At 46.7% G+C, this 26,833-nt stretch overlaps 2 protein-coding genes across 6 annotated transcripts in view; one reads left to right on the forward strand and one right to left on the reverse strand.

The window, feature by feature from the left end:
• SBNO1 (strawberry notch homolog 1) overlaps positions 1-6,692 on the reverse strand; it is an 82,477-nt gene extending 75,785 nt beyond the window's left edge. The window contains exon 1 of one of the 2 annotated variants that reach the window (XM_001364811.5): positions 6,294-6,692. The gene's annotated coding sequence lies outside the window, so the exon portion shown is untranslated. The remainder of the gene's footprint in view (positions 1-6,293) is intronic. The other variant, XM_007489924.3, reaches the window with a different exon arrangement.
• Positions 6,693-6,804: 112 nt separating this feature from the next.
• Positions 6,805-26,833, forward strand: part of KMT5A (lysine methyltransferase 5A) — a 28,568-nt gene continuing 8,539 nt past the window's right edge. Inside the window, exons 1-6 of one of the 4 annotated variants that reach the window (XM_007489921.3) lie at positions 6,805-6,930; positions 12,435-12,586; positions 14,669-14,825; positions 18,172-18,391; positions 21,669-21,756; positions 24,291-24,350. In XM_007489921.3, coding sequence (XP_007489983.2) covers positions 6,921-6,930; positions 12,435-12,586; positions 14,669-14,825; positions 18,172-18,391; positions 21,669-21,756; positions 24,291-24,350 — 687 coding nt within the window. In that variant the 5' untranslated portion in view covers positions 6,805-6,920. Of the gene's footprint in view, positions 6,931-12,434; positions 12,587-12,802; positions 13,978-14,668; positions 14,826-17,308; positions 17,462-18,171; positions 18,392-21,668; positions 21,757-24,290; positions 24,351-26,833 lie in introns of those variants that run through there. The other 3 variants (XM_007489922.3, XM_016432437.2, XM_056821874.1) reach the window with 3 other exon arrangements.

Raw genomic sequence — 26,833 nt, forward strand, 5'->3', positions numbered from 1 at the left:
ATAGCAATGGAACAAGCCACAACACTCCTGAAGGACTTATGAGAAAGATCACTATCCACATTAAGAGAAAGAACTGTGGGAGGAGAAATACAAAAGCAAAACCTATGTGACATCACTTATCACATGTATATATGCGTATGTGATTTGGGGTTTAGGCTTGAAAAGATCGCTCTATAGCAAAAATAAATAATATGGAAATAAGTACCAAGTGATAACATTTGTACAACTCAATGGAATTGCTTGTTGGCTCTGGGAGGGGGGACAGAAAAGGGGAGGGAAAGAAAATTAATCATGTAAACATGGAAAAATATTTAAAAATAAAAATTAATTAAAATAAAAGAACTGTACCTCCCTCCCAGGGTTGCTGTGAGGATCAAATGAGATAATTTTACCACCCTTGGTTTATAGTAGATTCTGTATGTCACACACACAAACACCTTTTCTTTGCTAATGAAACAAGTCCCAACCTAAACAAACAAAAAAGACCATGTGCTTTAGTGTTTAGAGTGACTGACATTTATTTTGCCCTCCTGTCACTTATGTAGTAATGCTTTTATTAAAACCTCAGCAATGCTGTGTGAGAAATCACCTCCATTTTACAAATGGGGAAATGGAAACTCAGAAGTAAGTTGACTTGTCCAGGGTAACCCAGGCAGGTGGCCTCACTCCAAGCCTGGAGCTCCAGCCAGAATACCACCCAGCTGAACTGGTCAAATGATTAGAAACTGAATCCCCATGTTCTAGAGACACAAAGCAGGGAGAAGAACTAGCAGTTATGTCTTGATTTAAGGTTTGCAAAAGCCTTCATCCGTTCTTCCGGTAAGAGAGGAGCTATTATTCTCATCATTTCACAGATAAGGAAACTGAGACTGAGAGCAGTTAGCTGACTTGCTCAGGGTCATGCAACTACTAAGTTTCTCAGGCCAGGATTCAAACTCAAGTCCAACACTGCCCCAGCACTACATTTTTCACTTAGCTGTAATCAAGATTACAGAAATGGATCTGGAAAGGAGACCCAGGTTAACAAGGTACTTCATCTGCTATGCCCTCTCCTGGCTCCCATGGCACTTGGAGAACCTCCAATTGTATCCATTTGGAAAAAGGAAAAAGCACTAGGCCACCCAAACATCCATAAGAAGGGCTTGTCAAGACTGGCCTGAAAAAGTCCCAACTGGGTTCAGCCATTTGGCTTCCTGCTTCCTCACTAATACTCCAGAACCATAAGGTGAGCTATTTGACATTTCCCCCCCCCCAAGAATCTCAGTTCTGAATTATTTGAAAGCATCCTCCAGCTTCTCCCCCAGAACTGCCTAGTATTTATGTTACTCCCCAATAAAATATAAGCTCAGGAATCTTTGGTTTTAATAGAGTAGTTATAGGAATACTATACTATAGTATACTAGTGAGAGAACGGGGCTGGACCCTCTGATTTATTTTTATTCTTAAACTCTTACCTTCTGTCTCAGTATCAAAGACAGAAGAGCAGCAAGGGCTAATGACCTGCCCAGGGTCACTCAGGTAGGATGTGTCTGTGGCCAAATTTGAACCCAGGACCTCCTATCTCCAGACCTAGTTTTCTATCTACTTGTTCTACCTAGCTGCCCTAAAGACCCTTTGATTTCACTAGTCTAGGAAACTCCCAGATGAGGAAGCTCTGGTCAGCACTTTTGATAACTGCCAGTCCTGGAAAATTGCCTTGAGCCCTGAGAGATCCATCACCAACCCCAGCTCACCCAGCCAGGATGTGTCAGAGGCAGAATTTAAGGCTGGCCCTCTAACTACCAAGCCATGCCATTCCCCAAGTGATTTTAAACTTAGGATCCACTTAAAGAACAAACAACTTCCAGGATTGTCAATAGAGAGAGTGATTTGTTCCCTGACATGGTAAACAATGGCAGTCTTCTCAGAACTTGTCTGTACCCTGGGATGAGACAAAATAAACTCTGGGTTTCCAAGTTTAGAAGAGGATGGATCACTCTTTTTTGGTTACGTGTCAGGAGAGCTCAACCCCACTATGGGCACCCACACCAGATGGATCAGCAAGTGAGCTCACTGGCTGACTGGAGCTATCATTGGATTCCTATTATAAAAGCAATCTTAATCACAAATCAGTTTGCATAGAGGTTTTATAAGAAGTAACATATTTGTGGACAGAGACACCTAAGTCGGTTTCATAAACTACTTCACAGTACTGAGAACCATCTTGGAAGAAAGCAAAGTTTTTCTTAAGAGATATTTCATTGTTCCTTCAGTTCAATTCCTTGTCATAAGTCGTCTGGATAGCTTCTATGGGGCTTTCCAAAGTCTCACTGCTCAAATTTAGAAGGTATTGGGGGCAGCTAGGTGGTTCAATGAATTTAGAGCCAGGCCTAGAGATAGTGGGTTCAAATGCGACCTCAAGATACTTGCTAGCTGTGTGACTCTGGGCAAGTCATTTGATCCACATTGCCTAAGCCTTACCACTCTTCTGCCTTGGAACCAAAACACTGGTGGAAGTTAAGGGTTGGTTTGTTTGTTTAAAGAAAAAAAGAAAGTATTCATTGTCCTCTGATTCCAGGGATGGGTGCATCTAGATCAGAGATTCTGAACACTCTTTTCTTCCATCATTGAAATAGATATTGATGGCTTGAGCTCCCTGCAAGGCTCAGCTCAAGTACCAATTCCAACTCTGGAGTCAAAGAGGACCTGGATTCAAATCCCACCTCTAACACTTACTGCCTGTGTGACCTTGGGCAATTTACAACTTCCTAGGGCCAAGGGTAGCTAGGTAGCAGAGTGAACAGAATGCCAGGCCTGGAGTTGGGAAGACCCAAGTTCAAATCTGGCCGCAGACATTCCCTAGCTGAATAAGTGATTATCATAACCCTAAGTCAGGAAGTAACTGTTTCTGTTAAGATTGTCATTTAGCACTGAGCCAGTCAAGAAGCATTTGTGGGTACATTATATACACTTCATATTCTCTCCAAGATGGGAGACCCTAGTGCAGCCCATGTGCCTGAAAAGCTCCCCATTCAGGAGAGTCCTGTAAGTTAGGCAGGAGTCCATTTATAACTATTTATTTAACTCCTACACTGGACCAGGCACTGTGCTAAGACTGAGAATACAAAAAAAAGTCCCTAACCTCATGGAACTTCCATGTCAACTGGTCAGCTGGCATTTATTAAGCTCCTACTGTATGCCAGGCACTGTACTAAGCACTTTATATACAAGCAAGAAATAGGCAGGATAACTGGAAGTAAAGAATAGAAGAACAGGAACATCAAAAGCAATCTCTCCTCCCAGCCCCCAAAGGTAGGGATAGATTTTCCCCAATGGCACCTACAACACCTTGTATAGGTAGGTATTTATGAGCAGAGGCTCCTGCTGCCCTGAGGAGCTGACACCCTCCTACTCTAGCACAGAGGAGGGAGATGGGATGGAGTGTCACAAATTTGGTTTTGTTGGACACAATCCCCACATGGCATTGGGGGGAGGGGGGGCAGGAGGGGCTCTCTTTCCACTTCTCCAGTGAGGTAGTCACTGTAGAGGCCACAGATAGGTAAGGAGACTGTGAACAGATTCCAACTAAAGAAGAGAGTTATAGCCATAGGGAATGGAAAGCCTCAGAATATATGGGGTTATAGACAGATTAACATGTCAGTAAGATGTAGAATGACTCTAGAGGTATTTTATGGAGAAAATACACTAGAAAAATGCCATTTCACCTCTCTGAGCCTTAGTTTTCTCATTTGTAAAATGGGGATAATAATGCCAAGAGAATTTAACTCATGAGGTTGTGTCAGTATCAGATATGGGAGGGAATATAATGTATATAAAGACTTTGCAAACCTTTACCAGCCAATTTTTTTGTCATTATCCGAGTAGGAAAGAAAATCAAGACAGGGAGATGACTTTTGAAGCATGGTCAATGGAGAGGAAATGAAGGTTTGAACTTTAATTGGGTACAGTATCCCCAAATTAGAAGAGACCATAAGAAGTCATCAAATGCAAGCCTCTCATTTTACAAAGGAAGAAACTGAAATTCACCCCTAGCCTTCCTCCTCAGCTAACTGTGGAAAGTAAGCAGAGTCCACAGCCCCATTTTAATACCTACCTAGTATGGAGCATAGCAACAGATATAAAGTTTGGCTAAGAAAGTGCCCTTGCTTTTAAAGAACTGACATGGTTAGAAGGAAAACACCATCCCAAGAAGATAACCCCAGAATAGTGATCTTTCTTAAAGCTTAGCTTAGGGTAGTGATGGTGAACCTTTTAGAGATGGAGTGCCAAGCCCTACCCCACTATCAATTGCCAGGTATGCCCTGCTCCCAACCTTTACCCCACACAGGGAAGGGAGAAGGAGCTCCCATTGGGCTGCTGGGTGGGTGAAGTGAGGAATGTACTCAGTAAGTGTAGAGGGGGTAGGGGAACAGCCCAAGCACTCTGCTGCCTGTGAGCTGCCCACCTTACCCCCTGTGCACTCCCATTGGCTGCTGGGCTGCTGGGGATGTGAAAAATTATCATCAGTCATATGGAGAGGGGAGCAACTCCTCCAAGTTCCCCTGCCTTTGGGGGGGGGGGGGCACGACACCATGGTAGAGTGCCTAGCAATCTATGTGCTGTCTTTGGCACCCGTGCCATAGGTTCACCATCACTGGCCTAGGAAGTATTTATTACACTATAGCAGCTGGAGGGACACCACAATGCTCAGAGCACCAGGACTGGAGTCATCCAACCTTAGACACTTCCTAGCTGAGTGAAACTAGGCAAGCCACTTAACACCAGTCTGCCTCTCTTTCCTTAACTGCTAAATGAGGATTATTAGCACCTACTTCACAGGGTTGTTGTGAGGACTATGAAATAACATTTGTAAAGCACTTAGTGCCTGCCATACAGAAGGAATTTAATAAAAGTTTGTGCCTTTCCTTCCTTCCTTCCTTCCTGTCAAACCAAAACTTACAGAAACTCAAAGCAAGCAACCAAACAAGTTTTCAAAGTTGAACGAACGGTGGGCCAGAGACAAAGAAAAGTGAGACAGCCCCCAACCTGAACGATTCTAAGAGAAAACCCCCTCTACCAGTACAGAGCAGCACTGGCATCAACAAAAGAGAGATTTAGAGAGCTGAGAGAAGTCAAATGACTTGCCCAGGGTCACACAGTCAGTATGTGACAGAAGCCCTCTACCCACTGTACATATATAGCCATATGTAAGTGTCTCGTATAATACATGGCACCCCAAAAGTTTGGGTGCAGTTTTAAACTTAAACTTAAACCTATTGGTAGCTAAGTGGCCTAGTGAATAGAGCCCCAGGCTTAAGAGTCAGGAACACCAGAGCTCAAATCTGTCCACAGACACTGTGTGACTCTGGGCAAATCACTGTACCCTGTTTGCCTCAGTTTCCTCATCTGTCAAATGAGCTGGAAATGGGCAAACTACTCTAGTCTTTGCCAAGAAACTCCCAAATGGGGTCACGAGGAGTCAGAAGTGACTGAATAACAAAGCTTAAAACTGCATCCAGAATTTTTGGGAAACCCAGTATAGCTTGGAAGAGAATCAGGAAAAGCTAGAAGAAGGTAGGATTTGTTGAGCTATTGCCTGAAGGAAACCAAGAGATAGAGCATTCTAGGGCATAAAACAGCCACTGAAGGCTTCCTCAGCACCTGGGCAAGACTAGGTGAAGAAAACCAATGTAAAGACTAGAAAGTTAGGAAGGGTTGAAAAGAAATACACATGCCTGAAGAGTTTCTAATTTTATTCTAGAATTAACAAAGAGCCTTTGGAGTTTCTGAAAGGAACCCAAAAGGTGGCAGAAACCAAATTTCATGGGAAAAGGAATCCTCTCTCCAACGAATTAGGAAAAAAGGCACTGGTTCTAGTCGTAAGATGTGGGTTCAAATCCCTCCCGGTTGGCATTACTTGTTACCTGGGGCAGGTCACATGACCATCCTGTGCCTCAGTTTCAACATCTGCAAAACGGCCTCGGGAGTTTCTTCCAGTTCTATATTTCTGACCTTCCCAGATCTCCTCAGCGATGGGGAGCAGCCCAGAGGCAACCCCCCCCCACACACACACACATTTTTAGGACAGGCGTTAATACCCAGTCACTACTTTTTCTCCTTCCACAAACCCCAAATGCCGCCTCCATTCAACTTTTATGCTCTGCTCTGAATGCTTCCCCCTAGTACTGACTGGGTGCGGTGTGTCTGTGAAGTCTCCGCTGAGGGGGTGGGGAAAGAGGATCTGCCCCCCGCGCTGCCCCCAACAGGCGCTCGGTCCCCTGCTGCTCAGGAATTGCTCATTAATGCGTGCTTACCTTGCTCACGATCCCAGAGGAACAACAACAAACGAGCCAAGCTTCGGGTCGCAAAGATGGACAGACGGAGGGTCAAGGGGTCAAAGAGCAGCCTCTGGCCAGAAGTGCAAAGACCCCGCCAGAACTCCCACGCTCATTCGCTGGCCCACAGCGGAGGCGGAGAAGAGCCAGCGCTCACGAGCCCAGAGCCGCGCTCGCTCCAGCGCCGTCTGGGGCTGCTGCTGCTGCAGAGCGTCTATAAACATCCCCACAGCGAGCAACTTGTCACGGGGACGGGCGGAGCCTAAGGTCTTCCAATCGCAGCTCTTACTTCCCTCCACCATGGCCAATCGGTGCGCAGGAAAGGTAAATTTAAACCCCCCCTCCCCCCCTTCAACTGAGAGACTGAGCGAGGAAGCGTTTGTAGGAAAGTGCGGTCCCCCTGGAAGGCTGGGGGCGGGGTTTTTTTCGGGTATAGCCTATCACAGTGCAGTGTCTCCGGAAAGACAACGCTTGTCTCCAATCGGGAGCAGCTTATGTATCGCTTTCGGGGGGGCAGTTGGCTACACTGTTGTTGCAAACTTTTTTTTTTCCCGAAAGCTTCGGTTTCCCAGGAGATCCCAGGAGGTGCCGTCGCGTCTCCGGGCCATGGCCAGAGGTAGCGTAGCTGCCCAGGTGTCCGGCCGACTGGCCTGGCGGCTGGGCGTTGGGAGCGGGGACCGGGGGGGGGGGGGGTGGAGCGGCGAGGGAGGCTTCGCGTGGTCGCTCTTGCAGAACAAAGTTCCCCCTCCCCGTTTCTTCCCTAAGCCTGGACCTTTTGAGGAGGGGGAGGGGTGGAGACGCGGTTTCCGTAGGCCTCCTCTTAAAAGTTTCTTTCCTGTTGCAGTATCCTTTGGGTCCAGGAAAAGAGATAGTCCTTCACCAGCTGGGGATCCTGCGGATGGGTCTAGGGGAGAAGGGCATTTGGCGGGAATAATTGACTTTTTGGAGGGCTTTTCTTACCCTTAGAGCTGGGGATGGGGAGCGTTGTAATCCCCATTGTACAAACGGGGAAACTGAGGCTGGAGGACAGAACTCATGGTCTTCGATTTGGAGGCAGGAAATGACCTGAGAAAACTTTAGTCCCAGCTCTCTCCCCTTTGACAGGCGATGAAACAGACCTTGAAAGTGAGGAAAGTGACTTGTTTGATCTAGATCATCAGGCTGTCTGGAGAAGGGGGAATCCCTAGACTGCTTATTTCAAAGGCAGATGAGACTCGCCCTCCCCCCCCCTTCCTCTTTTCTCCTGTGAAAACGCCTAGCTCAGTCCAGAAGGTTAGTGAAAGTTATGAGTTGGATGGAGTTGTTGGGTATATTTTATTATACATCCCAGTATGTGTTTGTGTGTATGTATAAGGACTTGGTGGAGCAAAACTAGCAGTTCTGTACGGAGGTCTCTTGTCTTCTCTCCTGCTTGTTGCAGAAGGCCACAAGTAAATTCCTTTTTAGTAGAGATACTATATAGGATTTCTCTGTTTTCTTGTGAGATGTCTTTATAAAACTCTAAATTGGAAGAGATCTTAAAAGACCTAGTCCAGATCACTCAGTTTAGAAAAAGGTAAGCTGAGGTCCAAGAAATCCAATTGAGCCTTACATGCCCTACCTCTGTAGTCCATCCCCAGCCCACCCCCAACTCTTAAAATAGGAGTAATTACTCATAAACTTGTTGAAAGAATAAATAAATGGTGTGAGCTGTCCAAGGCCATTCAGCCAGTAACCAACAGAGCCAAGCCAAGAATGGGAATAGGATTCAAATCCAACTCAAAGAGTTTCCCATCTATTATGTGCAGAGTAATGTGATTGGAGGATTGTTAAATCATCTTGGCAGTTTAGAGCCATACTGGAGAACTGGGGAATGATTTTGTTAGCATTGTGTGTTGTCATGACAGTGAAACTCACATTAGGAAGCCAACTGCAACTGAGACAGTTGGGAGCAGACACCTTCATAAGCAGTTCAGTTGTGACATTCTTCTAAACATTCCAAGGCACCATGTTACTGTTAGCATAATCATGTATAGAGTCCTGTGGGACTTATTGTGCAGTGGGACTTGGACTCAGAGGACCTCAGTTTGAATCTCAGCTCTGTTGCATACTACCTATGTGATCTTGGGAAAATTATGGAATCTCTCTGTGCCTCGGTTTCCCCATCTGCAAAATGAACAGATGAGACTAGGTGATCTCAAAGGACCCTTGCAGCTCTAAATCTGTGGTCCCTCTTGAAGTACTCAAGAGCAAGCCATCCCTATTCTGTTCCCAAGGAGGCAGTACGGTCTCATGGAAAGAGCTTGGGACTTAGAGTCACGAGACCTCAAGTTAAATTTCAGCATTTAGTTGTAGCATTTGATATAATTACATAAGTAAGTCACATAAGTGCTAGAAAGCTCAGTTTTCTTCCTTGTAAAATTGGAATAGTAATATTCAATTTGTCTGCTTCATAGAGTAATGTGAGCAAGTTACTTTAGAAATGTTAAGGAGCATAATAGACATAGAAGTTGTTTTATAAATATCTTTCAGCATTGTTAGTCTCCCAGATTTCTCTTAGAAGGATATGTTCAAGTGAGATATGTCCACTTTACAGACAGAAAAATGAGTTATAAAATATTTAAAATTATAAGACTTTGTGGCAATATTTGGAGAAAAATATGATTAAAATATCCTTAGATGTTCTGTATTTTAAAGCATATTTACCATTTAGGGTTAGTCTGCCTAGACCTTCATGTACCACTATCTCTTTTTATTTTAGCAGTGGGTGGGTCCCATGAATAATTGAAATTAATTTAATTACATAAAAAGTCACCTTACCATTTGCAAATATCTGTAAGTAGTCAGAGGTGTTAAGTTAATTGTTAATCCCAATATTGACTTGTCTGTACTGTCCATGTCTGACATGGTATTTTCATTCTTAATTCATTCATTGGGATAATTCCTACTCTATTTCTATACTAAGATTTAATCTGAAGCATCATATGGTGAAGTGGAGAGAATAGAAGACCAAGTAGAAAGGAGGCTGCCCTCTTTTTTGGGCTGAGACACTCCCTGTATGACCCTGGGCTAGTTACTATACCTTTCTGAACAGTTAAGTGGCTGGGCCTGGAAGAGTCAAGATCTGAATTTATATCTGGCCTCAGACTTAGTAACTTTATTAGCTGTGTGAGATACTGAGGAAGTCACTTAATATCTGCCTCAGTTTCTTCATCTGTAAAATAGGAATAAATAATAGTCCCCCACCTCCCATGGTTTGTTTGTTTTTTTTTTGGATCCCATGGTTTTTTTTGAGGATCAGATGAGATGATATTTGTGAAGGGCTTAGAATAGTACATAATAGGAGTTTAATAAATGCCTGTCTCTGTCCTCCCTTGAAATCCTGATTCCTCCTCTATAAATTGGGATAATTTTAGGCGTATCAACTTCACAAGGTTATTTTGAAGAAATTGCTCCGAAAATGCCAGCTATAAATGAAAAACCATGGAAGTTACTTAACTTCATTAGATCCACCAATGAGAATCTTATACAATTGTACCAGGCTTGAACTAGGATTACAATATGAATTATTAGTACTACTCAGTGATATTTCTGAGGCCCCTTCTGGGATCTAGGATCTCATGCATCTTTCCAATGTTACTAAAATTGTTTCCTACTTCTTAAAGTGAAGTCATTGTGTGCTTTTTTTTTTAAACCAGATTTGATTAGGTGCAGCTAGATGGCACACTAGTGGGAGCCAGGCCTAGAGCTGGAGTTCAAATCTGGCCTCAGATACTTCCTGTGTGACCGTAGGCAAACTTCTTGATTCCTTTTGCCCAGTCCTTGCCCTTCTTGTCTAGAATTGTTTCTGAGACCAAACATAAGAGTTTAACAAATAGATTTGATTGATATCTTGTTTTTACAGGCATTTACAGGCATTCCTCCCCTCCCAATTCCCATTCCATAGAGCCATCCCTTCTAACAACGAATTTAAAAAAGAAAAAAAGAGAAAAAATTAAGTAAAACCAATCTGGCATTAATACACTAGGCCATTCCCATAAACCTCTCACTTCTACAAAGGAGTTAGGGGGGGGGGGGTGCAGGGTATCTTCTCAGAGCTCTCCTTTGAGAACAAACTTGTTCGTTTAATTTCACAAGAGTGAAGTCACTTTTTGAACAGATTCCAGGAAAGGTCCTAAGTCTAGCCCCCAGTGTTTACATTTTTAGGTAGCCTGTTAGGACACTGTGGTAGACTTAGTAACAGATTTCTATATGTGAATTCAGCAAACATTTATTAAAATAAGTGCCTTCCCTTTGCACTGTGTTGTGCTAGGAATAAGGGTGGTGGTAGGAATGAGATACAGGTTTTTTGCCCTCAATAGTAGAGTAGGGGAAAGAAGAGCTGTAGTACACAGATCAAATAATCCCAGTTGGTGGTTTGTACCCACCTATGATTGCATGAGAGTAGGGGACTCCCTCTACAATGCAGATAGATCCTTACCTGCTCTATGATTTTAAGAGAGAGTTCCTAGAAACTGAAAGGTTAAAGGGATCAGTCTACCCCACAGTCACTTTGCCTGTCTGTGTCCAAGTATTCAGACTTTTGAGATAGGGTCTTCTCTCTAGCCACTAGCCACCAACAATGACCCCCCTAAGTGTAAATTGTGTTGAAACAAAGTGATAAAAGATGAGAGCAGAGAGGACATGAGATGTTTGTGCCTAGTGTCATATATGTGATTGTGACTTTGAATAAAGAACATGGATCCAAGCTTGGCCTTAAGCCATCAATTCCTAACACTGAGGCACAATGTGTGGATCCATTACTAGATAAGTTGACATATCTAACAAGTTACCCAAAGAAATTAACTTATTAAAACATTCTATTAACCAAATAACCAAGTATCTCTAATAAGTCTTTGTGCCTTTAGTGCCTCAGGTCCTTAAGTGAAAAAATGGGAGCCAATGACAGCTACTTTCTAGCCCTCAGTCTCCTTTTCCTCCCTCACCAGGTGGATTCAGTAAAAGTTAGGAGGGAATGGGTGCTGGAGAAAGCCCTCAGGATATGAACAATTGGGTTTGTTACCTTTTCCTTCACTCCCAACCTCCATTTCCCTTCTTGTCCTTTCCTGATGGGTCCTTTGAGCTAGTCTGAGAAAAGCTGCCCAAGCAGTAGTAGTCTTGCCTTCTAGTTAACGTTACCATCCAGGGCTAACAGCTAGTCCGGATTTTGACATTTGTACTGTCAAACGCTTGTCTCTTTCGCACTCCCCCTTCCTTCATTTGCTAATGTAATTTCTCCTCGGGAGCATTAGTTTAAGGATGGTCTAAAGGAATTTAACTGCTCTTCCTCCTCCCCCGCTTTCATGGGCTAGATTGGGAGGAGCTGCTGCTGCTTCTCCTTGCCCCAATATCTCGAGCTAGAGCCAGGCTGGGGTCTAGGTCCCCGATTTTCTGCTCTGCCCCAGGTCACAAAAGAATACCCTAGAATGTCAGAGCTGGAAGGATTCTTCCGAGATCGTCTAGTTCGACCTCCTCATTTCGGAGATGATGAAACTGAGGCCCGGGGAGTATTAACGACTTACCCAGGGTCACGCATAACTGGGTCTAGAACCCCGGTTAGTTCGGCAGGCCAGTGCTCTTTCCAAAGCCCCCCCCTCCCCACGTTGCCTTTCCCCACCCCCTTGGGTGGGATGGGTGTGGAGGGGGAAAGAGAAGAGGAGGCATGATGGGGTGCAGGGTTTCCCCCCGGCTGCCCGGCGTTTGGCCCAGCTTGGCGGGAGGAGGTGGGCGGCCCGGGCCGGGCTTGGGGAGAGCGCGGGGCCGGAGGGGGCGGGGTGCTGGGGGGGGGGGTCGGCCTGGCCCGACCCGGTCCGGCGGGCTAAGGCGGTGCACGGCGGCAGCGGGCGGGGGCGCAGCGCGGCATGCCCAGGGGGCGGGCTCGCGGGGCGCCCGGGCGCACGGCTCCGTGCCGCCCTCGTCCGCGGCGGCCGGCCGGCTTGGCTAGCTCCCTGTTGCCCAGGCTGCCACCTCGTAGCTCGCTCGCTGGCAGGGCCAGCGCTGAGGCCCTTTAAACATGGCTGCGGTGGGAGGCGCCGCGCCGGGCCCGCTTGGCCCCGTAGCCCGCCCATCCGCGCCCTGAGCCCGAGCGGCTCCTCTCCCCAGGCAAGAAGATGTCTAAGACCCGCGCGGAAGAGGCGGCGGCGGCGGCGGCGGCGGCGGCGGCGGCGGCGACCCCGGCCGGAGGAGCAGCGGCTCCTGCCCCGGGCCCGGAGACCACGGACCGGAGGGCCCCGGCGCGGCCCAGAACCAATGGGGTAAGCCGACCGGGGGGTGGGGGGGGGGCCAACCAGAAGAGAGCTAGCCCTGGGGGCCCGAGCCGGAAGGTGCACACGGGGGCGGAGGGTCTGCGGGCTGCGAGGGGTTAATGGGGACGGTGTGCAGGCACGAAGGGGTTAACGAAGGGCAGCCGCCCAGACCCGGGGGAGCTCGGCCCGGCTCCGTACGCCTGCGCAGGATGGCACCCCCACCCCCACCCCCTCCAAAGTCCACTCGGAACAACGCCCCGCTGCCCCAGGCCGGGGGAGCCGGCGCCCCCGGCTCCAGCTGGGCCCCCGGTGAGCACGTGGGCACCCCCCGCCCCTGCTCCCCGCCCTCCGCTAGGACGTGCTGGGCCGGCCACCCTATCCCCGGCTGACCTTCTATCCCCTGCTCCCCGCACCCCTCCGGGAAGCCTCTGGCCCCCGGGGCTTTCTCGTGGGGTCTGTGGCAGATGTTTGTGGGCCGGCCCCGGGGGCTGCCTAGTTCTTTCTGACAAACCCGCTCTGTGCTGGTAAGCCCATGGCAGCACCCAAAGACCAACTCCGGAACCCCTCTGTGCTCGTCGGCCCTGGGTGGGGGGTGGGGGAGCCAATTGCTGGCCCGAGAGGTCCGTAGCCCGACCGGCCCACTAGCCAGCCAGGGAACCTATTTTACGGCCAAATAGGTTCCTTTTCCTCATCCCGGAAGAGCTGACTTCGCTCTGGGGCAGCTGAACCCGAACCTCTGTCACATGCCTTTAGCATTTCGAATGTAAAAGTTAAGGACGGTCTTTGTGTCACTCTCCCCTGCCCCCATGCTCTCTTCCTGCTTACCTCCCCTCCCCCCCAAGAGGCAGAAGTATAAAATGTCCCTTTTTAAAAGGCCCAGATTGACTTCCTGCCTGGCAATCATTGCCCTATTATCATCCATATAAATTCCTCCTATTGTTCCGTGGCCTAGAAAAGTATTCTTATCTTTCATCGTTCTGACTTAACTCCTTACACACTGAAAATTGCTCTACACTGGGATTTTTCCTTCGCTTTTTTTCCTTTGCTTTGCTTTCCCTGGGCCAGCAGTGACGGGTTTAGCCCCTTCAGCCTCACCCCACCCTTTCCCCCATAGGGGAGAGAATGGGGTCCCATGTTCAATAAGTTCTGGAGGCCCCCCTCCAAGGTTGGCTTAGAGATATTTCCCCCCCCAGTGGTCAGCTTTGCCAGGCTGCTGTGAAGAATTGTTATCTGGTCAGAGCTGCTTAACTGGGGTGCTCATTGTGGGCAGTGCTTACCACACTAGGGGCTCCTGGTAAATGTTGCCTCACCAGCTGGACCAGATCAGGTGGCCTTGTTTGCCCAAGGCCTTTCTCAGTACTGTGGAAGTCGGGCAAGGAGAGTCCATGTCCAGCTCCCAGGTAAAGAGCCCCAGCGGTGCTCCAGTCTTGCAGCTTCATCTTTATTTGTGTGATGTGTGATGACCCCCAAGTGTTTAGTCCAGGTACCATGCTCCAAAGCCTCTTCCTTTTAGGGTTAGACACGAAGACCTTCCTTCACTTGAGACTCCTCCAGTGTCTCATCAAGACTTGAAAGTCACTACGGAAGGCAAGCCCTGTCAGGTCTTAGCCAGACTGCCTTAAAGGGATCTTTCAAAAGGCCCAGGCCTGAAGTAGCCCGGCTGTGGACCAGGCTGGAAAATGGGGGGAGTGCATCACCAGACCTAATGAATCTGTTCAGTAAAGCTGTTTATTAAAAACCTGTTGCCAGCAGAGTGAATGGAAGGACTTCTTCCACCAATTAAAGCATGGCTCTTGAAAGTCCATTAGAGACTTATTCTGCTGCTCAGAAATTCTCTTAATCACACTTAATCCAGTTACTTTTGTGTCCTTAAGGGGAGCACATGATCTGGAACTAGATCATTCTGAGCAGCTAACAATGGAAAGAGTCGAGGCCTTTCCCACTTGGGGATGCTCTCCGTAACATGCCATGCACCCCTCCCCCAAAACCCATATGGGGAAAGACTTGGACAAGTCATGGTGACTTTTGTGAGGTATCATTGACTCTGACCCCTGCTGTTTACTTTTTGATGGTATATTTGTGTCTTTTTAGGAGAATGTATTTATGGGCCAGTCAAAGATCTATTCCTACATGAGCCCCCACAGAGCCTCTGGAACTCGTCCTCCACTCCAGGAGGAAAACTCTGTTGCACATCATGACGTCAAATGCCAGGGGAAAGCCTTAACCGAATTGCACAAGAAAGGAGAGGGTAAGACTGAACATCTTCCTGGTCTGATGCCCAGTCGAACATCACACCAGCTATAGTTACTAAAAGGCTCTTTCCAGCACTCTCCTTCCCCGATCCTGAGCTCGGTCTTTATGCCACCCTGCGTTCCATCTCAGTAATGTTGTGGAGCACATTGTGGAGTGTGGTCATGGGCCACCTACTTGTTAATGGGCTCACAACCAGCTGTTCTCTTGATAAACTCCAGGTGGTCCACTTGTGTATCACCCTGCGGGATCTCAGGGAGTTAATAGGAGGCCTCAGTGTCCAGAACTAGGGACATGATGATCTCTCTCCTGGTCAGACCACACCACAGAGCTCAAGCCTGGGCGCTGTGTTTTAGGAGGAACATTGACAGATATCTCCTGGCGCCCACCCAGGAGAAATAACAGGAATAATGAGAAGTCTTGAAACAAGGCCACGTGGGAAGAAGACAAAGTTGTCATTTTCAGACAGTTCAAGAGCTCTTTTATAGAAAGAAAGCTTGGCCTTATTGGCTCTAGAGAGCCAAACTCATACCAATAGGTAGATACTTCTAAGAATCAGAACCAACCAGAGATAAAATGGGCTGCCTCAGAATGTCATGAACTAGGGGAGCACTTGTTAGGACTAGGATTAGTTATTAGAATAAAGGTAGGCTTAAATGACCTCTAAGCTTCTGTGTCCTCCCTTGTCATTCGGATATTTCTGCAACATTATGGGACTAACAGCAACTAAAAAGACTATTAAGTCCAAAAATATGGTAATAGCAGCTCACCATTAGAGAAGGCCATATGCCTTCTGTGTTCGAGATTTGGACTTGATATTCTGAGCAGGAAGCAGGGATTTAAAATATTATCTAAGCCCTGAAACCAAGTTCAAGACCTGGGTTTTCAGTAAATAATAAGAATAAAAAATAAAAAGACTCCTAACTTAAGCATATGTGGCTAGATATATGAAAATCTGGCCTAGGCCTCAGTCAGAGAAGCCTACCCCTTAAAGAGAGGGAGTCCCTGTGTCCCTTCTTCTTGTGAGATGACCAGCCAATAGCCACTGCCATTGTAGGTGGAATATAAGATGTAGAACTAGAAGGTCTTGAAGAGATCTAATCCAAACCCTTTTTTTTTTAAAGGAGGAAACTGAGGACTCTAGAGATTGTCTAGATAGTAGCAGAGGCAAGTTTCAAACTGGCTCCCAAGTCCAGTACTTCTTGGTTTTCTGAAGGACTGTAAGCACCTCAATTTCAGGGCAATTTAAACAAATTATCAAAAGGGCGCGCACATGCGCGCACACACACACATCTAGCTTGGATAACATGTTTAAATATCTAGAAGTTGTTTTCCTTCTGAATTTTAAAAGCTCAGTAAAAGTATTGATCATAGGTTTTCCGTGTGGGATCTCACCAGAGAAAATCCAACTGTCCCATTGATTACCCCTCATTCAGAATTTGGACAAGTAGCAGTGAGTTAGTTAGTGCTTAGGACAAATGCTGTTAGGCTTTGAGACCAGCATCATACCAAACTCACAGGTCTTTGGTTAACAGGTCTCTGAATTTTCATTATTATTTCAGCAACCCCGAAGTAACAACCTCATGAGAAAGTAGCTTTTAGGGCAGTTTGTTATCACTTTTACAGAATGGCGGAGCTGGGAGGGGCCTTTTCACAAAGAATGGCAGACTTGGGCCTAGGGGCCCAAAGAACACAGAATGACAGAACTAGGAGCTGATTTAGAATAAAAGATGTCCATGCTAGGTAGGGAACCTTAGAGATCATCTAGTCCAGTGGTTCTCAAAGCGTGTTCCAGGGTACGTGTCTGAGCCCCTCGTAGGCCATCTACAGGGTCAAAACTTTTCATTTCTAATGCCATAAATATTGATAGGACCCATTTGAAGGGGACCTGAGACCAAAAAGTTTCAGAACGATTAATCTAGTCATCAGAATTCATTTTTCAGATGGATAAATTGAGGAGAGGTTCCCTCCAGCAGAGGGGAAGTAGCTTGTCCATGTTCTGAAAGAAATTGAAAGGAGCCCACTTGCCACATTCCCCTCTCTTTTCCCCAAAGAAACAACATTGCCAACACCTGTTTTGACCCATAATGGAAGAGGAACAGTAATGGGATAATGTAGGTACTTAAGGGAGAGACTATTGAAGATGAGGTAGGAGCCCCAAATGACCTTTTAAACGTTACTTTTAAAGAAACTATGTGAGCCATCCAAACCAACTAGCTTGTAAATGAGCTTTTGAACCCGAGCCTGTTCATAAATTGGAGACGTGCTCTCTAGCTGTGGCAATGAGACCTCTGCCGAATCAGCCAAGGAGAGGGACCAGTTCCTGGTGGCCCCGTGGCCCTGTGGCCTGTCCCTACCTTCCCCACTCTCCACCCCATCTTCATTACTCACCCTCTGAGGCCCGAGCCTTGTTCTCTACGCCACAGCCACTGAATTGTTATTAGGTAGTTATGGAATGTGTACAAGAGAGAGCCCTGGATGTGGAATTGAGAACCCTGGCTTCCAGGCCTGGCTCTATAATGTCTGATCTGGGTGACCTGGGCAAGTAACTTAATTGCCTTGAGCTCTGCCCCAGCTCTCTTCTCCCTGGGTTGGTTTTGAGGATCCCATGTCAGTGCGAGCCGAATGTTAAAGGTCAGAGACGTTTGGGACTGTGAGAGAGCAGTTTGCTGAAGAGTGGGCCCTGCCCGAAGAGGGCTCTTGGTCTGCTGCCTGTGCCAGCTGCCCGGAGCATTTCAGAGCCGGACGTGTGCTCTGACTGGCATGGACACTCCTCCATTGGTGCAGACGCCAGGAGGGATGTCCAGCATAGCAAGTTACAAGACTGCCAAAGCAGGAAGGCAGCCTCCTTCTCTTATCCTTTTTAAAAAGTGAAGCTGCTGGGGACAGGCCTGGAAATAGGAGGTCTTGGGTTCAGATCTTGTCAGACACTTCCTGGCAGTATAACCCTGGGCAAATCACTTATTTGCTTAGTCAGTTGCCTATCCCCGATTGCTCTTCTGCCTTGAAATCAGTACTTAATATTGATTTTTAAGATGGAAAGTAAGGGTTAAAAAAAAATGGAATCTTCTAGGGGGTAGCTGGGTAGCACAATAGATAAAGTGCCAGGCCTGAAATCAAGAGGTTTTGGGTTCAAATGTGACCTCAGACAGTAGCTGTATGACCTGGGCAAATCACTTAACCTCAATTGCCTAGTCCTTGCTGCTTATCTATCTTAGAATTGATATTAAGATGGAAGATAAGGGTTTTTAAAAAAATGAATCTGAAGTAAAGTGCTAACATGATAGGTGTTCTAGAAGGGCAATAGGGCTAAGTTTACAACTTTGTCCACCCTTTGTCTACAGAGAAAAGAATTAGCGGCAATGCACCGGCGAGCACTATGAAATCAGAAGAGCAGAAAGGCAAAGAACTGAGGAGGGATTCTCTGGAGCCCCTTCCAAACCATAAAACCATAGCTGCAGGAAACCCCAAAGCCATGGCGCTGCCCGCCAATGCTGCTGATGCTGCCAGCGCGAAGCACGCCCCGAAGAAACCCCCCAAAACCAAGCAGGCCTCGAGGAGAAAGTAAGAATGCCACCCTCTCTTGGGAAATAAGGGGAGCTGTTGTGGCCTTCGTCCAAGGCCTACGTCCAAAGGCGTATGGGGCTCTGAGCAAACCGCCCTTCCAGAGGATCACGGGCTAAAAGTGGGCCTCCTTAGGGTCCATGCTTCAATGTAGTTCATAGGTAGAGGGAGCAACCAGAACCTGGAAAGACCTGCTCTGACTCTTCTTAGCCTTTTCCAAGACAATGACCCTTTTTAATCATCCAAAATGTTCACAGGCCTCTGATATGATCAGGGTAGTTTTAACTCAGGATAGCCTTACCTGGTGTGCAAATGGAGTCACAACCCTACAACCCCCCACCCCCGATCCCACAGCTCAGGCCACCTTGCTCTTTTTGTGGAGGAAGAAAACTGGGGCCTTGGCCAAGGTCACACAGGGAGTAGTAGAGCACATGGGGTTGGGACCCAAGCCCTTGGACTCCAGGCCACTGCTCCCTTGACTGCACCTCTGTTGCAGCAGATAATTGTCCAGCTGTGATCCCTGGTACTTTAGGTAGCCTGCAGTTGGTCTTTTAGAGGCCGGGGAGATGAAGAACTGAGATCCTTTGCCTGCTGCCACCAACAAATGGTTTCTCACATCTTTGAGGTTTATGGATTGTCATAGCTGGACTAGAGTCTCCCCAGGAATTGGTTAGACCAGTCTAGCCTAAAAATACCCAGGAGTTGAGCAAGGAGGAAGCTTTTCTTTATAAACAAACTTTTTATTTTGTTTCTCATGTGTCTGCTTGGAAAACTCTTCAATTTCTTTCACATTGGATGGCTGTGCTGGAACCTCTCCTGAAAGCCCGGGGATGTAGACCCCTTTCACATAGAGGAACCTGATGGCCAGAATGAGAGCTAGAGCTTCAGAAATTGTTTCTTAATTGCCTGCTGTGTGTAGGATCCCATCCCAGATACTCCCTATACAAAAGATTCCTTCAGGATTATGTCCTTGGGAGATCCCAGTCTTATAGAAGAATGAGACACCCCGTTCCCAGATAATTGCAAATGTGGCAAGGTGCAGGAAAGGCCTTAGCAGAACAGTCAGTCTGGGGCATGGGAAGAGGGGAAGATTGTAGTGTAGGTGGGGAACTGGGGAAACTTCCTGGAGGAAGTCTGTTTCATGCACAACATAAAGTCAGGAGCTCCTGAGCAGCCCCACCGCTGCCACTTCCTACCTGGGTAAATCATTGTACTTCTCTTGACCTGCATTTCCTCATCAAATGGTCCCTACCTTATACTGTTGTGAGATAATCAATACCTTATTCTGCTGTGAGATAAGCATTTATGAAGCTCCTGCTGTGTGCCAGGCCCCATGCTAAGTGCTGGGGGTACCAAAGAAAGACAAAAGACTCCCTGCCCTCAACGCCTTTGCCATCTTCTGGGGAGATAATATGCAGATCTATGTACAAACAAGATAGAGAAAGGATAAAGTGGAGATGAGGGAGGGTTCAGATACCTGGGATGACGGGATTAGGGAGGCCTGCAAGCTTCTTGTAGAAGGTGAGAATGGCTGAGATCTGAAGGAAGCCAGGAGTAGAGATGAGGTGGGAGAGTATTCTGGGCATGAGGAAGAGCCATGCCGTGTCCAGTCTGGAGATGCAATGTCTCGTTCCAGGACCACCAAGTAAGCCAGTGTCACCATCAGAGGGGAGACGAGTGTTAAGAAGGCAATCCAGTAGAGAATGAGAACTAGTACCGTTTCTCCAAAGGTGGGCACAGGCAGAAGGGCTTGAACTATTCCAGTTTGCTCTAGAGTACAGCAGAGGGTGTGCACGGGAGAACTGTGACCTAAGAATGGGTACTGGAGGGAGCAGAGATGTGGGGGCACACCATGCTATACGTGCTGGGGTGGCACATGCAGTCAGTCAGCGTTCATGAGGCGCCCTGCCACGTGCCTCAGTACTAGGGTTACAGGTTCAAAAGTAAGACGTTTCCTGTACTGGAGGAGCTATTCTAACAGGAAGCAATGGGCACCTCTCTAGGATTATGGAAGATCTGAGTAAAGGTGACACAAGGAAACCTTAGAAGAGGTGGCTCCAGCCATTGGGGGACCTGGGAAAGGCCTCTCCTGGGTAATGGCTTTGGAGCTGAGGCCTGAAGGGAGCCAGGGAATCCCTGAGCCAGCTTGGAGGAGAGGTCTGAGAGCTGAGACACAGCAGCAGCACATGCAGGAAGCCTGGAAGGGGAGGAACATGGGCCAGAGCAAAATGGGAGAGTGGGGGTTCCCATGGAGTCCAGTTTGTTTAGAATATTAGATTCTTGAATGAGCTCAGTGAATGCAAAAGCATTTACTAAACCCTTACTGTATATTATGCCAACCACTGGGGATACACAGATCTTTTTTTAACGACAGTTCCTTTGGGGTGGCAGCAGCAGTACCTATTTGTTGCAAGGAATGTGCATTTTTTTTGTTTTTGTTTTTTCATTAGGATGGGGACTAAAAGGAAAAGAAAGTAGATATGCCTTCATTTTTTAAAATAGGTGAGGGAGTGTTACAGATGTAAATATTGCCTTTATTTTCAGATGAAGTCATTATATTATTGGTTTTACTGAACTTTTATTTTGTTATAAGAGACCTCTCACAAAATGGAAATATCTGGAAATGTTTTTGATGTAAAAACAAAACATCAAGAAAACTTCATTTTAAAGGCAGGATACTGTTAGCCAAATATGGTGGCCCACGCCTTGTAATCAGCCTTGGGAGCTCTGAACCCAATGGGGCATCTGTACTAATACACTGAGCTCCCTGGGAGTGGGAGGCCATCAGGCTATCAAAGGAGGGAGAAGTGAGCTGGCCTGGGGCAAAACCTCTGTGCTGCTCAGTAGTGAGTCTGGGCCTGGGAGTGGCTGCTGCCCTTCCAGCCTTGAGTAAGACCAGTCTCTAAAGTAAAATAAAAAGGAATGACACAATTAACTCATATTTACATAAATATTAAGATGCACCAACTTTTATTAAAGTCCAGTAACTATAGCGGTGAGCTGGGTACCATCTCCATCTTATAGATAAGGAGACTGAGGCTCACAGATGTTAGCATACCCATAGCTAATAATTATGGGAGATGGGATTCAAGCCCCATCTCCCTTGCTCACAAATTCAGCATTCAACTTGAGCTTTGCCCTTCAGACACTCTAATAAGGAGGTGATTTTGTTTTCAAAAGGCACTTGGGTCTGTTTTCTATCATTAAAATGACTTCTGCCCATTGGGACTGCCAGGTTGCAACTTCTGTACTAACTCCAACATCTTATTCCCCACAGAGCTCAGGGAAAAACTCAACAGAATCGCAAAGTCACTGACTATTACCCTGTGAGACGGAGCTCCCGCAGAAGTAAAGCTGAGCTACAGGTAGGTGTGGGTGGACAGACCTCCTTCTGGGGTGCCAGTGGCCTGAAGCATCCCAGGGCCTGCCTGGTCTGGGCACATAGCTTCAAGGGCCTTCCAGAGGCCCTCATTTAGCCCTAATGCAAACCTGCCTCCCTACCAGCTTCCATCTCTGAGGTTTCCTAGAGGAGTGTTCTCAAATGCCCCAGATTTCCCAAGGTCCTGGGGCCAGAGACCAGAACAAAGCCAGCACCGTCTGTCTGAGGGCAGGGCATTTTAATGTCAGCAGACAGGGTGAAGAGACTTGCCCAGGGTCACACAGCTAGTAGGTGTTTGCAACCAGATATGCACTCAGGAAGATGTCTTCCTGACTCCAGGTCTGGTGTTCAATCCATTGCACCATCCCATTTGATTATAGTATTTCAATATACTTAGTTGCTATTATAATCCCATGGGTTTTGTTTTATGCATTTAAAATCACCCCAGGAAGGGCTCCATGAGAGTGATGAGCCCTAAACTAGAGCATAATGCTCAAGGAGGGAGTCAGGTGAGATGGAGCCAGATTGTAGAAATCTTTGAATGCCAGACAAAGAAACTTGGACTATATTTATCACATAATAGGAAACCACTTAGGATACCTGTGCTCTAGGCAAACAGGGCTCTTCCCTAGGCCTGGAACCCAACCTTTGCTCCTTTCCTAGAGTGACCTTTCCTTCAAATCCAGAAAGCTCCAGGTTGGCAGACAGGCTTTTCTCTGTGGCAAAGTGGGCACATATGTTCTTCACCATTGAAGAAGGAGATCTTAGAATTGGAGGGCTGACATGGAAAGGCCAGTCAGCCGGAGAGCAGCCTGGACAGGATGGGGTACTTCTAGCTACAGAGGAGGATGGAAATTTGTCAGTGATGAGGGAAGTGGGAAGAGGACCCTAATGCAACCTGGGAGCCTAAAAGTCTTTTCCCCACCCCTCCGTTTAGGGCTTCAGAGGAGTGGTTTTACAAAGAAGGATGCCACATAGAATAAGAGCATTCCGATTTTACAGAGGAAAAGTCTGGCCAGACTTGACCAGAGTCAAACAGTTAAAAGGATCAAAAGCAGAATTGGAACTCTGTTGTTTTTTCCATCAGATCACCTTTTTGAAGGATAATTTTACAAAATTTTGCAGGGGTACACACAGTGCCCAGCCCATAGGAAGTCCGCTGAAGATATGCTTGGTGTGGATTGACATATATTAAACACATCATCCCAGAGAGTAAATGCAGTCTAAAAACATCAGTAAATACCCTCACAGAAGGTTCTGACAACTTACAGAAGTCTTTGAAGAGGGGCAGGCTTGCCTGGGTCATCCCTATCCTCTTGAAGTGGGAATTAAGGTGACTAGCCCTGGCCATCCCCCAACCATCCCTGGTGTCTCCATCAGAGGCATAGTGGGAAGAGTTTTTTGGTCCAGGAGGTGCTAAGAAAAGAGGGTAGACTTGGACTGGGCTCAGATCACTGCTCCTTCAATGCCCAGGGGACCCGGAACATGTCATTCCTGTAGGCCCGAGCTTTGTAAACCTTAAAATTTCTTAGACTTATGAATGTTGGAAATTTCATCATTTCCAACATTAGGTAGGGAGGGTCCTTCTCCTCCCTACCTAAGACTACTTTAGGACAGAAACCTTTTGCTAAACAATGGAAAGGGCTTTGACCTATGCTTAAGCATAGAACAGGAAGTTCTTTGAGTCATGATTGATTTTAGAATTGATACAATAGAGATACTTGGAATGACAGAACCAGGTCTTGGAACTTACAATCTCCACCCTACTCAGTCCTAACAGGATTTAGGAAGGGCTGCAGCATAGATCAAAATTTAATTATTTGAGAATATGACCTTCAACAGACATGTGCAAAGCCACAGACCTCTGGGAGGTCCTGGGTTAAGCTAGAGCCACCATTGGCACAGGGAAGACATGGACAGTGATTGGTAGATGTGAGAACTGAAGGGAGGGAACTTAGATGGTTTTCTTAAAGATAGTGGGGTCTGAGGAGTAGGTTGGTTGGAGAGGTTTTGCTCTGAGAGGTTGTGCTCTAAGAAGCTTGCTCTGAAGGAAGCTGGAGTTGGAGGCCCCTGAGACTGTTTCTCCATTTTGGTCACATGAGTGATAGGGAATCTCTCTCTCTCTCTCCCCCCTCTCCCTCTCCCTCCCTCCCTCCCTCTCTCTCTCCCTGGCATGGTAGGTAGTGAGCCCTGGCCTAGATTCGGGAATGCCCAAGTTCAAATCCTCCCACCTCTGACACTGACTATACAACTTTAAAACAATCATTTGACCTCTGCCTCAGTTTCCTCAACTGTACAAGGAGATTAGTAACAGCACTTGCCTGCCATGGTTGTTATGAGGTTCAAATGTGATAATATTCATAATGTGCTTATCGTGGTGCCTGGCACCCAGTAGATGCTAAATAAATACTTGTTCACTTTCTCCTCCCACCTCCCTGAAGAAGAAACTGGCTTCCATTCATTCTACACAAGGGAATGGCCAGGGAGTACTAATGTGGTTTTCTTTCTGTCTCTGTCTAGTCAGAAGAAAAGAGAAAACTGGATGAATTGATTGAAAGCGGGAAGGAAGAAGGCATGAAGGTAAGATGAAGATTAGTCAGCAGGAGCTGGCAAACACCCAGGGTGGACTGCCAGGTCTCACTAGGAGGCATGTTATCCAGACACTTTATACCTTGGCCTGGGTACCTTTCCTTTGATCAGTGATAGACCCAGACCATCAGACCCCAAGTTATTTTTTTCTAGGCATCAACTACCAAAAGATTTTCCTAAAGAGAACTCCCTGACTAGAAACAAGATTTAGTATCTGAAGGTGTCAGTGGGAAAACGTCCAAGTAGAAGATCTTCAGGAGCCTTACTGTGGAGGCCCCACCTTGAGAATTCTCTAATTGTCGCTTAGGATATTGGCTCAAGAAAGAGGAGGGGTCTAGTTCTGCCATCCTCCCCAATGTTTAAGCTCCATGGGCTTCTTGGTACTGCCAAGATCACCTGTAAAATCCTTTGCTGGGCTTTGCCAGCCTTTCCCAATCTGGCCCCTTCCTGCTATCCCAGTCTGCTCTGCCTTTGGGCCAGTGATGCTGACCTTCTCACTCCTTGTACCCAGTGCTCTTTCTCCCACATAGTGGTTTACAGATTGTCTCCCCTGTTAGAATGTCAGCTTCATGTCTGTGTCTATGGGTGACAGAGACCATGACCCAACCCTTGGGCCAGCTGGATAGAAATCCACTGTATCTGAGATTAATGTGAAGCTGTCAATAAACAAGCGAACAATATTAAGGGAGCAAACTGAGACCATCCCTGTGTCTTTCTCAGGGCAAGGGCCTGGCCTGCCAAATTCAGATTTCCCCAGGGCTGAGAAGTTCCTGTAAGCCTGCACAAACTTTGGCAGAATCTCAGAACTGAAAGGGACCTCAGAGACTATCGGGTGCCACCCAGACCTGAGAAATCCTAACGATAATATTTCCAACAAGTTGTTATTCTTCCACCTGGAGACATTGAACAAGGACGGGAAGGACTAGGCCTAGAGCCAGAAAGATCTGAGTACAGATCCTGCCCCAGATTTTGCCTTGAATAAATCATTTAACCTTCCCCAGCCCCTTTTTTGTCCTTTTTTTTTTTAAACCCTTACCTTAGAACTTAGTATTCATTCTAAGAAAGAAGAGCAGCAAGGGCTAGGCAATTAGTTAAGTGACTTGTCTAGGTTCATAGAAGCAGAAAGTATCATGAGGCCAGATTTGAACCCAGGGCCTCCTGACTCCTGGTACTCCATCCACTGAGCAGCCACCTGGTTGCCCTGGTGTTGAGAATTTTGTTTTTAAAAAGCTCTTGTCTTCCAAGGCATCCTCTTCATTCCATATCATTAGGAAATTTTTTCCTTCCATGATGCATTAGTGGACCTCTTGGCCCCTTTCATTCCTTCATCAAGCACTTATTACTCTCTTGTTAGAAAGAGGGAGCCTGTTTTGGTGGGTGGAGAGACAGCCTCAGAAGAATGGGAGCTCCTTGGGGAAAAGGCTTGGTTTTTGGTTTTTAATATTTTTCCTTTTTTTTTTAATCCCTCACCTTCCATCTTGGAGTCAATACTGAATATTGGTTCCAAGGCAGAAGAGTAGTAAGAGTTAGGCAATGGGGGTGAAGTGACTTACCCAGGGTCACACAGCTAGGAAGTGTCTGAGGCCAGATTCGAAACTAGGACCTCCCGTCTCTAGGCCTAGCTCTCAATCCACTGAGCTACCCAGCTGCCCCCTATTTTTCCATATTTACATGATTCATTTTCTTTCCCTCCCCTCTTCCCTTCCCCCTCCCGGAGCTGACAGGTAATACACTGGGTTATACAAATGTTATAATACCTATTTCCATATTATTCATTTTTTCAATAGAGCAATCTTTTAAAACCAAAACCTGAAATCAAATGCCCTTATAAACAAATGACGATTCATTTGTTTTTCTTCTGCGTTTCCGCTCCCACAGTTCTTTCCCTGGATGTGGATAGCTTTCTTCCTCATAAGCCCCTCAGAATTGTCCTGGCTTATTCCATTGCTACTAATAGTAAAGTTCATTACATTGGATTATTCCACAATGTTTCACTTTCTGTGTACAATGTTCTCCTGGTTCTACCCATTTCACTCTGTATCAGTTCATTGAGGTTCTTCCAGTTCACATGGAATCCCTCCAGTTCATCATTCCTTACAGCACAATAGTATTCCATCACCAACAGATACCACAGTTTGTTCAGCCTTTCCCCAATTGAGAGACCCTCCATCATTTTCCAATTGTCAGAGGCTGTTTTTGCATTTCTTGTATCCTTACCTGGTAGCACAAAGCCATGCCTATCATAAGTGCCTCATTAATGCTTGCTGATTGACCCAAGTTCAAAACTTGCCCTGCTGAATACTGGTCATTTTGACCTTGGGCAAGTCACTTGGCTTTCTGGGGCTCTAGGCAACTCTGAGGCTACCAGTTGCACAAACGGTTCCAGCCCGCATAAGGAAGAGTTTCTTCATCTAGGAGTCCCCTCCTTCAGTGGAATTAGTTCCTATAAATCAAGTCCCAGGGCTCCAAATTTT

This window comes from Monodelphis domestica, chromosome 3, assembly GCF_027887165.1.
Source record: "Monodelphis domestica isolate mMonDom1 chromosome 3, mMonDom1.pri, whole genome shotgun sequence".
Taxonomy (NCBI): domain Eukaryota; kingdom Metazoa; phylum Chordata; class Mammalia; order Didelphimorphia; family Didelphidae; genus Monodelphis; species Monodelphis domestica.